Here is a 16,062-nt window from a genome sequence, read left to right on the forward strand (position 1 = left end):
CAAATTCCTCTTGCTTTCACAGTATGTCGTCGTTACTGTTTGCCTGAAAGCCGGTTTGGAGACTACAGCTTGGACAAAAGTAAGTTTTCTCTAGAATTATTTCTCTATCCACTATAGATATTTTTTATGGTGTAGTATCTTTTTAAGCCCCGGGAAAACAGTAAACAATATCTAGCTGCCTTATTTTAAATTTTGCATGTAAAAATTGTGGTTTGATCTTTATCAGGGCACAGTTGCCATCCAGAGTTCCCTGATGATTCGTTTGCTGAGCACTTAATACAGTTCTAAGCTGTTAACAGTCAGCTCATTTCCAGTGTATGTGTGCATTGTATTAAAAAAAATCACACACACAAAGAAAATACAGAAGGACAGAAAGAGGAATTTTTAATTTCCATAATTTTACCACCAAAATATAGTTACTGTTAATATTTCCTGTACAACCTTCCAGACTCTATTCTCTGTGTATATTTTTAATAAGACAACATATTACAAAACACAGAGTCTGGGCTTCCCTTTTGGCGCAGTGGTTAAGAATCTGCCTGCCAGTGCAGGGAACATAGGTTCGATCCCTAGTCCGGGAGGATCCCACATGCTGCGGAGCAACTAAGCCCATGCGCCACAACTACTGAGCCCGTGTGCCATAACTACTGAAGCCCACACGCCTAGAGCCCGTGCTCCACAACAAGAGAAGCCACCGCACCACAATGAAGAGTAGCCCCTGCTCGCCGCAACTAGAGAAAGCCTGCACGCAGGAACAAAGACCCAACGCAGCCAAAAATAAATAAATTAAAAAAAAAATATATATATATATATGTACTTCTACAAGGTCATAGTTCATGATTAAAGAGTATTGAGTTTTATCAATATCCCATCCCTTATTGAATCAGTCCCCAGTTTTGGACATTTTGGTTATTTCCAACTCTTGAGGATTATGGCCAATGTTTCACATTTGTCTCTGCTGTTTAAATAGGCTTCTGATTCTGTGCTCATTAATTGGGGGTGGAGTGGGAGGTGAATGTGGAAGCAGAGAATTCGTTGAGAGACAGAGGCAATGAATCCAGGTGAGAGGGGCTAGTGGCTTAGCCTGGGACGTGAGGAGGTGGCGAGCAGTGGTCAGATTTTTTAAGCAGCTGGCAGAGGCTCCTGCTGGATTAGATCATGGAGTGTGGCTGAAAAGAAGTCAAGGATCGACCTAGCAAGAGGACAGAGAAGAAATTCGCAACTCAGTAGATGCTTAGAGTGTTATCGCTAAGGGATATATCCATTCCACATTTTTTAAAAGTTCTTTGGAAAATGAACAGTCAGAGTCTCAAAATAATAAATAAACCCATCTTGTTAGTTTTGTCTGTCCCACGCCCTCTTGCCAGAGCAATGATACCTTATTTATTCCACTCCAAAGTGGAGTGAACACTGGCGAGGGACAGAAAGGAGCCTGGTAGCACTGTAGGATGGGTCTACAGGATGGTCAGCTGTGGTGGAAAAAGCACTTTCCTCTTCAGGATAGTTTGGGGCCACTAGTCACTTAAACTCTCAACCAGTGTCTAGTAGAAATCTTTCCATAAAGAAAGGTGGCGTGGACCCAGGGCTGCTGCCGCGGCTGGTGCAGGTGGCTACTGGCTCAGCAGAGAACCCTGCCTGAGTGTCTGTTTTCTCCTGTAGTTCAGTCACCTGGCCGTCTGGGGAAGCATGCTCATCTGGTTGGTGTTTTTTGGCATCTACTCAACCATCTGGCCCACCATTCCCATCGCTCCAGATATGAAAGGGCAGGTCAGTGCTATTAACTGTGGGCTTTCCGTGTCTCTGGACAGGTTGGTGTTGCCAGCTTCCGTCAAAATGTATCAGGTGGGAAACAAACCAAATCAAAGCTCCTGGAAGAGGTTGTCCAGGCCACAGAAACAGCCTTGGAAATTATAACTGTTACATAAACTGTGGACTTAATGACCTACCGTGTCCCCATTTCCTTAATGAATTGCGTGTTAATTACAGGTCTCATGTGTACAGTTCACGGACTTGGAAAACAGGAGATGTTTTGGGTCATTCATAACCCCATGATTATGCTGATTGTAGTTTCGATGTTGGGTGTTATTATACTTTGATTAGGTGATAATTAGTCACCTGTGAAGGATAGATCTAACCACTCTACAACCAGATCATTAATTAAGCAGAATATCTCACTGTTCATCTCTTAACTGGAGAGGCTGAGATTGAAGATCTTTACGCTAAAATCTAAAATCCTTTAGATTTTATTTTTTTCGTCTTTTATATTATCTTTGTCCAGTGTTTGAGATGGAGCCATCACCACTGACACCCTGGGTCTTAGGATCCCACAGGATCGGGTCTGAAGAGGACCTTGAAAGCCCTGGGTTCCAAATGCCCTCAGTTGACAAATGAAGCTGTAAATTTTGTTTTACAGGGAAATTTTTCAGGGTTTACAGAAGAATATGTGATTGGTAGTAAGGGACACAGAATGTTTATGAAGACGTTGCATTTTCTTTTTTCTTTACATTTGAACTCCTTTGGAGATCTCTGCGCTGGCGGTCCCTGGCTGGGCGTGTCCCTTTTCACAGGGCAGGCGGTCGTGGGGCGAGGGCAGCATCCCGACTCTAGTGCATTCCCCGGGTTCTCAGGACCCCAAGTCTTCCAAATGGCCAGAAGCCTACTCGCCAGGCCTGCCTGGTTCTCTCCCCGGATCCAGGCCCGGAGCGCACCCTTGGGCCCAAGGACAGCTTACTTAGGGGGGTGATGTGTGCTGGGTCCACTGGAGGATTGCTCTGGGACACCCACCCACGTTTGCATGAGGACGCTTGTACCGTGAGTCAGAACCAAGCGTGGGAAGAGAAGGACTGTGGGTTGGGGGCTTCTGCTGGTTCCTGCCCCAGGACTACATAGTTTAGGGGCACGCCTGTGCATGGTACATCACGCCACCATCTTTGCCTCACTTACTCTGCAGAAATGAGCCCAAACTCTGGGCCTCCCCAAGTCTAGATACGTGCCCAGCAGCTGTTCCACGTGAGGTCATGCTGGGTGGGCTGCTTGCCTTTTTTACTTGGTGAATCCACCGATGTACCCCAGGGTGTCTGGGACCTCCTCTGAGTGTGGGTGCTGAGCAGACAGATGTGTCCTACAGGGGTGGCTTGTGTGTCCCCAAATGTATCGTTGCCTTCTCTAAGGCATGAGGACAAACACAGAACACACTTTTCAATTCCTTTCCAAATACAAGCGATGGAGGAAATTACAGAGCCCTGAATGAATCAAGAAGATCGTTTTGTGGCAAAACAAGCATTTCCCAGCAAAGATACTTGGTTCACTTGAATCGGTTCTGTTTTAAAGCAAGAAAGGTATCCACAGTCACGATCACTTGGTAAGGTTTGGTGCCTAGAATACCTGCTTCATGGTCTTTCCTTTTGGTTAAGGATGGATGTGGCCCGATGAATATTTCATTTGGGGGATTTTGTGGTGCAGGACAATGAAAGGCACCGACTGCTGTGGACAGTTTCTGAAATTAGAGAAGAGTGACAGCTGATAGGCTGGAGTCAGCTGACAGGTGACTGGCGACAAAGCCCACTCCTTTGACAGCCCCTCCCAGTGCCGTCCACGGAGGGATGCTCTAGTGACCCCTCTGTGTACGCCGGCACCAGGGACTCCAGTTCAGACATTACAATGGTCACCAGCCCATCAGGAGGTTGACTTTTGAAGTATGAAGGGACCATTTACCATGTAGTCACTGACACGCCACGTTTTCAGTGTCCGGGTTGCATGCCTTGTGGTTTGAAGGCTCAGCATAAATGGTGAAATTTCCATAGCTGGGGACTTCCCGAAAAAACCGAATGAGCTATTCCTACCATCCAACAGCAAAGAAATTGTAATATTAAATCACATTTCACTTGGGTATAAAATTTTTTTTTTTTAACATAAACCACGTCGTTTCAGCGTTTTGGTTGGTTGGTCTGTTTCCATGAGGCAGATGATGTCGTTTTGAAATCAGCCATCGCTGGCTGAGACCGAGGTTCTCATTAGACATGGAAGGAGATATTACTGTAATTTTCGCATTCCGGGGCGGCCGGATGAGTAATCCGCTGTCGGTGTTGAAAGAGCTCTTTCTTTTCTCTCATCTTGCTCCAGGATGGAGCTCTCAGTGGAGACAGGGTGTCAGAAAACAATGTCAAGGCCAACTGTAATGCTCCTTCACCCGGTGTCTGCCGCCATCATTCTCTGAAAAGTGGTAGGGAAGTCTTTTTTTTTTTTTTTTTTTAACACTTATGAAGAATCACTTGGGTGGAGAGTGGCTAAACAAGCCTGAAGTCTCAGACAGGCTTTCTGCTGTCTCCAGAGGGGTGATGTACTGTCATAAAGAAAGAGGGGCCGTCAGTGACAGGAGGCAGCTCCTTTGGGGGAAGTTGAAAATATGGCCGAGCCACGTACATCCCTTCCGTTCCAGGCTGGTGCTGTGGACTAAATGCCTGTGTTCCCCTCGACTTCATGTTGAAGCCCCGACCTCAGCCTCCAACATGGAGGTAGGGCCTTTGGGAGGGATTAGTGATCTGAGGAGAAGAGGCCCGAGAGCCAGTTCACTCGTTCTCTGCAGCGTGAAGATACAAGAATCTGAAAATATATGTACGTGCGCATACCTGTAACTGAATCACTTTGCTGTGCACCTGAAAATAACACGGTATTGTAATGAAGCTAGGCTTCAAGTTTTAAAAAACGCTTGACAGAAACAGCAGGAAAAAAAAAAAAAGATGCAAGAAGTTACTCGTCTGCAACCCAGAAGAGGGTCTTCACCAGAACCCAGGCAGGCTGGCACCCTGATCTCAGACATCCAGCCTCCAAAACTGGGAGAAATAAACTTCTGCTGTTGATAAAGCCACCCACTTTGTGGTATGCTGTTTCAGCAGCCCATGCTGACGACGACGGTTGGTGTATGCTTAGGAGTGATGGTATTCTGGAAAAAGGCTGCTTTTAAAAACTTAGTGTTGTTATTATTATAAGAATGTTTCTAGTGACTTTTATAAACCATTTTCTTGTCGTTCATGAAGCAGTAGGGTTTTGGCAAAGGAACGTGATTCTTTTGAGCTGTGGAATTAAACTAGTGTCTGGTGGCAAACGGCATTTCTCACTTAGGAGCTGGAGATAGACCTCACACAAAATGTTCTGTCTCTTCGTAGCATCCTAAACTGTTGAAAAGATACATCATTTCTGCTGGGGTTTCCTAAACCAATTCAGTTGAATATTTCTTTGTCTTGTCCACGATATGTGGAGTTTTTCTCATGAGGAAAAGGCAGGTTTTGCCCTGAGTGCAAAGGGAGGGAGGGCTGTAGTGTGGGGGGGATTTTCCACCATCAAAGCATCTTCATCTTCCCTGAAGCACCTCACAGTGTGGTCCATGAAAGCCAACCAGTGAGTCAGGAAGTCCCAGTGGAAATTTCTCGAATCAAAAGAGTCCTCTGGGGCTTCCCTGGTGGCACAGTGGTTAAGAATCCACCTGCCAATGCAGGGGACACGGGTTCGAGCCCTGGTCCGGGAAGATCCCACACGCCACGGAGCAACTAAGCGCGTGCACCACAACTACTGAGCCTGAGCGCTAGATCCCGTGAGCCACAACTACTGAGCCCGCGAGCCACAACTACTGAAGCCCGCATGCCTAGAGCCCGTGCTCCACAACAAGAGAAGCCACCGCAATGAGAAGCCCACGGGCAGCAACGAAGACCCAACACAGCCAAAAATAAAGATAAACAAAGTAATTAATTTAAAAAATAAAATAAAAGAGTCCTGTGTATCCTTCCTCTCCTGAGAACAGTCAGCATTTGTGGGACCTTCAGGGGGCACCCTGTTTTTCCATTTTCCTAGGCCCACAGTGAATTCACCTAAAGTGAATTAGAAACTTAGAAACTCTGGTTGTGTCTGTCCTGGGTGATGCCACAGCCCTCGGCTGGGGAGAAGTATGTGATGAGGTTTTTCCGTACGGGACCGTGTGTTTTCCTTTCTGCCAGTACCATCACCATGGGTTATGTAAGCTTCTCCATGATGGGTCCCCATAGCCAAGGCCGGTGGGTGGAAAACGATCAGCGTTCTTTAGCGCAGAGTTGCCTGCTGAAGTCGGGTTTTGAATTAGAGAGGTAAGAAAACTCGATCTACACCTGGATCAGGAAACGGGCTTTTATTTTCTTCATGTACTTCTCAAGGCTTACTCTGGGGGTCTCTGAGGGTGTGCCTCTTATTTGACCTTTGTTTAAAAGTCGAGAGACTTGCCCCAACTAGCTTTGGAGCCTGTGGTAATCACTTAACCTGCTTTAATTTCCTTATCAGCAAAGTCAGAATACTGTTACCCGACCTAATTACCTCAGAGGACTGTGGTGGAGATATAATAGGAGTACCTGTGGGAATAGTAAGACATGTCTGTTCTTCTTTATCTTGCAGTGATTAATTATTTTCTTGAGACTTTGTAAATAGGAATATTGGGACTTAAACTCCCATTTCTTTTGGCTAAAGAATTTCAACATTTTATAGGTTCTTTTTGATTTTGTTTTGTTGTTGTTGTTCGTTTTATTTTTAACATTTTACAGGTTCTTGATGTGAAGTTTCTTAGTAGGGTCCACTGACCACCTACCTCTGAATCACCTGGGCTGATTCTTAAAATGACAACCTGCTTCCCCACCAAAAAAAAAAAAATGTACTTGAAACACACACAGACACACACACTCACACACACACACAGTCAGAATCCCTGCACCTGGAGCCCCAGCCTCTGAATTTTGATAAGTCTTCTGACTATTCTTCCATTTAAAGTTAGAGAGCCCCTGCTCACAACACCTAAAATGTGACCCCATGACAATGTTCAAGCCAGTGCTGGGGGTTCCAGGAGAAGACAGCATCTTTAAATGTCCACCAGGGCCCTGTTCCTCTGAGCAGTGGGTCTGTGAGGGCCGGCAGGTGGTGTGGTGTCAGCTGTAAGGCCCCGGCTTTCTAAATAGAGGATTATACCCGAGGGCGTTACATCGTTCGCCATGGAAAAATACTCCTCACCCACTCCGATGCTTTTCTTGTAAAGTTCTTTTCATGGCTAGTAAAAGAGGGGGAAAACCTTTCACTTCAAAGCCTACAGACTGCTAACTCTGTCTGCAGTGCCACGCTCCAGGCTCCAGCCAGCTTCTGACATAGGGCAGCCTTTTTTTTTTTAATCCTAAATCCAGGACTGAGTTTACTTTTGAGTTGTATATACACACTTTGTATACATAGTGCAAATCCCGATGGACTAAAAGTGGGCAGGACGAGGGCTGGTTGTCACGGTGCCGCCCTTGGATCAAAGAGATTAATTACTCATCTTCCCTACGTGCTGGCTTTCTCCTGGGCTTTGCAGCTGAGCAAAATCTCAGGCCTGGGTATTTTCCATATAAATATAAAAAGAGCGTTTTTGTTTCCAGGTTGCATGTACTCTAGGAAGTAAGCCGAGAAGCAGGGGTAAGGGCCATCTCTGCTCGGAACATTCCAGAACATCTGTGTTGGCCAGAGGCCAGCCGGAGGGCCAGGAGAGGACCTGTCCTCAGATTAACTTTCGTGGCGTGGGACATGGTCATTTGTCCCCAGTACCCATCCTGCTTCCCCCTTTGGTGAGGGGCCCAGTTTGTACCCCATTCCAGCTCCTGTGCAAGCACCCAACTGCTCAGGGAGCCCTTTCCACCCCTAAGTGCAGCAGGGAGCTTGATCCCAGCCCCGTGCTGTCATGGGTGGTTCAAAACCCTGAAGGAGACGCGAGGAGACATTCGCTGGGGGTTTCTGGCAAAGAAGCATGTTCGCTCCTGAAAGAAACCCATCAGAGACGTGACCTGTCATGCGCAGCGGGTAAAGTTGCCTGGCGTTGTCGTTCACCACAACGAGGGACACTAGCTCCAGAATCCGACTGCTGCTGCGAAAGAACTGATAGAAACAGCAAAAACAGGCAAAGTCTCTTACGCAGTTGTCCAGATAGCGGATGCCACCGGCCTCGAAGGCTACCCCCCGAGAGGGCCCTCCCAGGAGCGTCCTGCCAGGGCGGCCTAGCCTCAGTGAGAAGCAGGTGTCAGGAAACACTCTCCAGCCTCCTGTGGATGTGGGGATGTTTCTCTTATGTTCACAAGTATAAGGGCAACGAAGGAAATAGGTGATTTTTAAAAAACAGGCCTAAGGCTTTAATATCGCGTGTTATATTGTACTCAAAGTTAGGTGCTTGTAGATTTATTTAAGGATTTGGTAACAAATTACTCGAGTGTTGCAATTATGAGTGTTTTAGATGATAACATCCCAGAAACACCTAATGTGAATATCGTAAATTCATTGGAATTATCTTTAATACAGCAATATTGGATAGAGTTGGTCCTATTTTCCTCAAAGAACGTATTTCAGGAGCATGGGGCCCGGCTAGGGTGAGAAGCGGCCAGCCTGGTAAGGTAGGAGGTCCTACCACTCGAGACTTGCCTCTTGGTTTGAAATAACTTTCTTGTGTGCGGATCGTGGCCAGATTACTGGCTGAAGTCCAGTTTGCATTTTGGTTTTCAACTTGTGCATTGTGTGTGATAATAAGACTGACTTACAAAAAGGAACATGCTGTGTTTCTGGATGACATTATTATCTGAAAAAATAGCGATATGAACAAAATTAAGAAGGTAGGGACTTCCGGGTTTCTCCGTGTCTGTACCTCTTGTCACCCACATCCAGGGTCCCTGCGTTCATACGCGTTTGCCCACATCCAGGGCCCCTGCGTTCATACGCGTTTGCCCACGTCCAGGGCCCCTGCGTTCATACGCGTTTGCCCACGTCCAGGGCCCCTGCGTTCATACGCGTTAGCCCACGTCCAGGGCCCCTGCGTTCATATGCGTTTTGCCCCCTTGAAGCCTCCCCACACTAAGCCCTAGAAAAAAATTACAACTACAACAAAAAGTTCTTCATTGATAATGAAAAGAAAAATCAGAAACATTCATATGATCAGGGCTATCCAGTGGAGTTCTCAATATAAATATAGGCCTATAGATATTTGGGCTCTGAAAATCAGAAAATTCAGGTATCTGGCAAGAGTTCCATCCGAAAATGGCTTTTGTAGTCGCTACATGTCATGCCAAGCTGTTTCTTTTTTTCTCTTCCTGATTACCAAACAAGGAAGAAAGTGTGTTCTATGAAATCGTTCGCCCCTCAGAGTGATTCCAGATTCTCCCTACAGGCAGGGATGGGACCGGCAGCCGCTGGTCCCTGGTTGCTTCCTGCAGGTCCGCAGGATCAATCAGATCTGGGTGAACGTGGCCCGACTCAGACTTCTTTCCTATTCACTGCAAATCCTAACGGTGAAAGTGGGATTTGAACTAGATTAACCTAGTGCCTAAGAAATTTATCAAGTTCAGTCTGTTGTTCGTAATAGCCATAATCGTGTTGTTTCTGAACCTTAGTTTCGTCAGGTGTAAGTAGTAGATAATATCTATCTTTGGAGTTGATAAGGACATGAAAGAAAATAAGGCATGTAAGTAATAGTAGGTGATGTCTGTTGAGAAAGTACTATGTCCCAGACGAAATATATGTTCACATACGTCTGTTCTGCCTGTGAAATTACGTATATCATGAGTTAAGCATTAGCTCATCTGACAATCGACGCTACAACCGTATGAGCAAACGAGGGCTTCGAAAGAAAGAACCAGTACCTCGGTCAGGCTGGGGAGAGGAGTAGCTGGGACTTCCCAAGTCCCCTAGACTACGAACCCGCACACCTTGTCATGATGGCCAGCACCTAGGTGCAAACCAGGGGTCAAAGAGATGTCAGTCACTCCTTCTTAAAATTTTGCTTTTATTAAATTGTATCTGAAGTGACTTGCCCTGCAGTGTAATAGAATTTTTCAAATATAAATGTAGAGTTCCTCTTTTTCAGTGCTTTACGGAAAGCCCTCATTTTCTTAGCTCTGCCTCCGACCCTCTGCACCGTTCTCTCCATTTTGGCGGTTTGTTTTATCTTGGCCTCTCGTTTCAAGGATGCTGTGCGCTAATTCGAGGCCAAGGCGGCTTTGATTGTGAGTTACTTTTCTCTGGGGTTAAAGGTCTTGTGGTGGTGTTGGTGTTTGCCATTCATTCTGATGTTAATTTTTTAAATATCTGTCAGCAAATTGAAGTACACGTTACACGCTGATTTTGTTTGTTTGGAACATTTATACGCCGTGGTCGCAGAGTATGTTTGATGTGGTTTTGAACTTTTCCTTTCTCCAAACATGTGGAATTGTGCATGGGGGGCCTGGGGTTGAGGTTCTCTGCAGGGATTTACTTCTCAGACATCTGCGGAGGGAGATGCCTCGTCTGGTGACCAGAGCTGTAGTTCGCCCCACCTCACACTCCGCCAAAAACATGCGTGTTCTTGATTTTTGTTCTATGTAAGAGATAGAGAGGTGTCCGATAAAGGCCACTAGATAAAGGATTCGTGCAGGAAACGATAACAGGGTAGGTTAGACTAAGAAGGGAGAAAACAGAATCATAGCACGCTAGGGAGCGTGTGCCCAGGTTTCCCCATTTCGTGTAAATGAGGATGCAGAGCTCTTGTCGACAGCATCCGGAGCATCAGAATAGTGGAAGGACTTAAAGGAAGTGAGAGCTTCAGGTATTGTCATTGCCTTTGGCACTGCAAGATATCAAATGTTCAGTGAGGAAATCGTATGCTTTTTGAACCGGATTAAGCAGCTGTCGTAAGTCTTTGGCATTGCTTTGGCTAAAGGCAGGAAAAGAGAAATCTAGGTTACCTGTGTCTGCAGCTATAGTGCACTTCCATTCACAAGTTTGTTTTTTGTTGTTCAATTCTTTTTGGCGACACCGTGAGGCTTGCAGGATCTTAGTTCCCCGACCAGGGATCGAACCCTGGGCCCCCAGCAGTGAAAGCGCCGAGTCTTAACCACTGGACCACCAGCGAATTCATTCACAGATTTTTTAAATTTCTGCAACCTATTTTTTTAAAATTTTTTAAGACATTTTATTATGGAAAATTTTAGATGTACACAAAAGTAAACACAAATCATTAGTGCAGGACAATGCGTCTCTTATAAGGAGATGGCCATTGATTTCAGAGTCTTACTTGATAGAAAGGCAGATCCGTCCTTAATCCGGCACCCCGTTCTCCTTTGTCTCCAACCTTGTTCTTTTTTAAAAATCTAATATACAGGGCTTCCCTGGTGGCGCAGTGGTTGAGAGTCCGCCTGCCGATGCAGGGGACGCGGGTTCGTGCCCCGGTCCGGGAGGATCCCACATGCCGCGGAGCGGCTGGGCCCGTGAGTCATGGCCGCTGAGCCTGCGTGTCCGGAGCCTGTGCTCCGCAGCGGGAGAGGCCGCGGCGGTGAGAGGCCCGTGTACCGCAAAAAAAAAAAAAAAAATCTAATATACATTTTTTAAATTTATTTTTCCTAATTTATCCCTACCCCCCTTTGGTAACCATAAGTTTGTTTTCTATGTCTGTGAATCTATCTCTGTTTCGTAAATAAGTTCATTTGTATCCTTTTTTAGATTCCATATATAAGCGATATCATATGATATTTGTCTTTCTCTGTCTGACTTACTTCACTTAGTATAATAATCTCTAGGTCCATCCATGTTGCTGCAAATGGCATTGTTTTGTTCTTTTTTATGGCTGAGTAGTATTCCACTGTATATATGTACCACATCTTCTTTATCCATTCATCTGTCAGTGGACATTCAGGTTGCTTCCATGTCCTGGCTATTGTGAATAGTGCTGCTATGAACATGGGGTGCATGTATTTTTACAAATCATGGCTTTCTCTGGATATATGCCTAGGAGTGGGATTGCAGTAGCTCTATTTTTGTTTCTTAAGGAACCTCCATACTGTTTTCCATAGTGGCTGCACCAATTTACATTCCCACCAACAGTGTAGGAGGGTTCCCCAGTTTTGATAAAGGATAGAAACAGAAAGAAGGGCATATTTAGATGTGCACGTCCTTCCCAGGGTGCTGTGAAGGCAACCCCACCCACTCAGCCCAGCAGCAGCAACGTGGGTGCAGTGGTATCTCCTTGTCTATCACCTGCCCTACATCCAATTCCCCCTTTTCTGGTCACAGCCCCCCAGTCCCGTCCCCTTTTTCAGAACGTGCATTCAAACAGTGCTGGTTCTACCTCTGCTCTACCTCTGGGTCTGGACCGGACACCGAGGACTAGTCAACTACCAGCTTCATCTCATGGACCATGGCCGTTGATTCAGGGACAGCATGATGACCCACCAAGGCCACTTAGAGACAATTCAAGGATTTTTTTAATAGAAACTAATAGAGGAAGGGGAAAGCTCTCTTGCCGCTGGGTTTGTTATATATCAGGGATGTCATCAGCCTGGAGCTGCAAGGGGCCACCACCAAGAGAGTGCCTGGCTGGGGATGAATCGAGCACAGAGGAAAGCTGAACTGAGAGATGATGGCATTGAGTATGTGCCTGGATCCAGCTCTGCCTGAAGCTGGAGCTGTCTCTGAACTTTCAGATACACTAAGTCAGTATACTCCCTTTTTTGCAGAAGACAGTTCAAGTTGGATTTCTGTTACTTCTGAAAAGAGTCCTAATGAATGAAGAAATCATTAAGTTACAGATACAAGAGGTAGAATCAGCTGGGTCAAGTTAAGGTAGTGAGAGCTCTCCTATCCCTTCTGGAAAATTGGTTATGTTGCAGAAAAGCAGCTGGTGAACTTTCCCTACTGTGCATCTTCCAGGTCGGAAAGTCAGGCTACCAAGGGGCTTTACCTCCTTTTGTGGCCTTCCTATGCCCCTCCCCTGCCGGCCCCCACCCCCCCCAGGAAAAAGAAGACACGTTTGGGTAGAACTGATTGTTCAAAACAGAGATGGAGGGAAATAGAAGTTTTTCTAAGAGGGCCTTCTTTCTCTCTGCAGCCAAGAATTCAACATGGCTCAGAGTCACATGGTCCTGAGTAGCACTGTGCAGCAGACGTATAATGGGAGATGCATCATAATTTTGAATTTTCTAGTGGCCGCATTAAAAAAAGGAAAATGAAACAGGTTAAGTTAGTTTTATTAATATAGTTAGCCCAACATTTCCAAAATAGTATCACTTCAACATATAATCCACATTAAAAGAAATTACTGAGATAATTGACATCGTTGCACTATATCTTTGCAATCCAGTGTGTATATCGGATTTGCAGCGCATCCCAAGGCAGACCTGATCAATTTCAAGCGCTCAATAGCCACATCTGGACAGACAGTGGCTAATGCATTGGACAGCCCCGCTCTTCACCAGCAGATTCACTCTCCAAAGCGAAATTTAGTGCAGGCAAGATGAAGAGGTGGGAAACGCAGGCTCAGATAAGATTGGGGCTTGGGAGAAGCCTGGCCTCAGGACCTTCCCCTGCACCAGGGTGTGAGTTGCTGACTTTGATTTCCATCACCTACAATGAAAAGGGTCTCGGCTCTTACACAAGGCTTTCCCCTAAAGAATAAAATCTGGGCACCCCTGAGCTGTTCATCTCTGCTTATTAATTGCTTCAAGCAGAGTTTATAAAGCAAGATTTACGAAGCGTGGGTCTGACTTCAGGTAGTTTTTCCAAAGTATTGGCTAATTCCCCAGCCACATCCTCCTGAATGTGGGAGGGAAGAGGTCAGGACAGGGGCCTTTGGTTTCTTTTCCGACCTGCTGCAACCAGCTGAGCAGTTGTAACATGTGCCGCCAAAAGTAAACTAGGTCTGTGTCGAACAGGTAGTTAATTTGTTCAACAGGTGGCAATTTCTAAGTAGGATTTCTTAATTCCTAAGATTGTGCAAACACTTCATCCTTTTTCTCCTTCTGGAGTTTCAGGCCCCTTCCCCCATCATTATGCTGAATCCACACCCTGTCCTTCTCCTACCTGTGTCTCCTTCCATCCAGTTCTGGTCCTGCCCAGTTAGTTTGGTGAGATGGCATTTCTTGCCTGGACTATTGCAGTAGCCTCGTGACTAGTTTCTTAGCGTGCAGTCTGTCTGGACCCATCGTTCTACTGCAGCCAAAGTATTTCAAAACGTAAGTCTGATGGAGTTGTTCCCCTGGCTTCTCGTTGCCCGCAGGGTAAAGGTCCAGGCCACTTGCCAAGCCCCTAGCCCTGTGCAGCCCTCAGCCTGCTCCTGCCCTGCCTGCACTGGCCTTCCCTCACTTCCCGGCAGGCCTTGCTTGGGCTCCCACAATGCGTTTGCACCTGCTCCCCTCACTTCCTGCATGCCCTGGTCTCCGCCTTCTACGTAGCTAGGGCTCGCCTGGTTTCCAGACCTCAGGCGAGTCATTACTTCCTACAGGTACCTTTCCTTGTGTCCCTGACAAGGTGAAACCCTCACAGTGCGTGTTCTTTTAAGACAGTTTACCTCTCCTCCCTTGCATTTACCACAATTAAAAATTTGTGTATGAGAATAATACCTTACACGTATTAGGATGGCCACTATTAAAAAAATCTCAAAAATAGCAAGTGTTGGCAAAAATGTGGAAAAACGGAACCCTCGTGCACGGCTGGTGGGCATGTAAAGTGGTGCGGACGCTGCAGAAAACAGTATGGAGGTTCCTCAAAAAATTAAACGCAGAAATACCATAGGATGGAGCAGTTCCACTTCTTATTCCCGAAAGAGCTGAAAGCAGGATCTCAAAGAGCTATTTGTACACCTTTGTTCATAGCTTCATGATTCACAGTAGCCAAGAGGTCGAAACAACAAATTGTCTGTCGACAGATGATCAGATAAACAAAACGTGATCCATGCAGGCGACGGAACGTTATGCGGGCTCTAAAAAGAAAGCAGTCTTGTCACACGCTACAGTATGGATGAACCTTGAGGACATTATGCTCAGTGAAAGAAGGCAGTCACAAAAAGACAAATGCCATATGGTTTCCCCTGTATGGGACCGAGAGTCGTCAAAATCACAGAAACAGAAAATAGAACGGTGGTCGGCAGGGGCTGGGGGGGAGGGGAAATGAGCCGCTCGTGTTTAACAGATACAGAGTTTCAGTTTTGCAAGATGAACACGTTTTAGAGATCTGTTGCACAGCAACGTAAAGATAGCTTACACTGAACTTAAATGGTTAAGATGGTAAATTTTATGTTCTGGGTTTTTATCACAATCGTCAAAAATTTATATTTATGTGATTTCATAACTAATATCAGTTTCTTCCTCTAAATTGTAAGTTTATGAGGAAAGTAAATGCTCTTCAGTATATCCTCAGTACCTGCCTCTCCTCTTTTCTGGCACTCAGTAAATATTTAAATGAATGAATTAATAAAGTAAAATTAAACACCTCTCCTGTAGAATTGGAGAACGGAGCTGGCTTGGTGTAACAGGTGCTTCAAATCTGTTTGCTGAATTGTTAACAAAAGCAGATGACAAATACTCAAACATTTGGGAATAGCCTAGCACAGGATGTGCACGTGGAAGTGATTGATTAATTCATGAGTTTAGCATTTTCTGAACTGTGCTCAAAACACCAGTAGCACGAACCATGCGTTCTTCCCACCCGAAGAAGGATTTTCAGTTAAAAAATATTTAAGAACATTTCCAGTTAAAAATCCTAGTTGAACTATTTTAGCTGCATGGGTGATATATGCGCTATACTGTCTGTTGATGTTGGTATTTGTAAAGGGTTAATAATAAGGTTTAATTACCTAATGGAAATGATTGTTTTGGAAGTGATATTATAGAAAAGACAAATGTGAGATCGAGATGGATTTTTGAGTACCTAGTTTAAGGAAGTACTAAGCTAATCATTTTCCAACAGTTTTATTAAGGGAGATAAAACTGATGAACTTAGTGGATCACAGATAGTTTTAGCAGAGACGTAAGTTCCCTGGACTAATACATCATTGGACAGCATTTTCAGTATTATGTTGAAGGGGTTGGTATTTTTGGAGTAAAAAGTACAAGCACATAGTTGGAGAGGAGGTTTTGGTCAAGAAAATGTCAAGCTTAGGTAAAGTTTCGTTAGCAGCTGGCCTGTGATAAATCTGAGATGATTTCATGGGAGAAACAGGCCTTCTCTGGGGGTTTGTGCCTTACTCAATTAAATGGGGAAGCAGTCCAGGCTCGTGACTTAAAGCAGGAGTGG

At 45.4% G+C, this 16,062-nt stretch overlaps 1 protein-coding gene across 2 annotated transcripts in view; it reads left to right on the forward strand.

Moving 5' to 3' along the window:
* LOC115866786 (phospholipid-transporting ATPase IB) overlaps window positions 1–16,062 on the forward strand; it is a 529,444-nt gene that overhangs the window by 399,845 nt on the left and 113,537 nt on the right. For both annotated transcript variants that reach the window (XM_060287727.1, XM_060287726.1), the window contains exons 32-33: window positions 23–79; window positions 1,660–1,767. In XM_060287727.1, coding sequence (XP_060143710.1) covers window positions 23–79; window positions 1,660–1,767 — 165 coding nt within the window. The remainder of the gene's footprint in view (window positions 1–22; window positions 80–1,659; window positions 1,768–16,062) is intronic.

The sequence above is a fragment of the Globicephala melas genome, chromosome 18, assembly GCF_963455315.2.
Source record: "Globicephala melas chromosome 18, mGloMel1.2, whole genome shotgun sequence".
NCBI lineage: Eukaryota > Metazoa > Chordata > Mammalia > Artiodactyla > Delphinidae > Globicephala > Globicephala melas.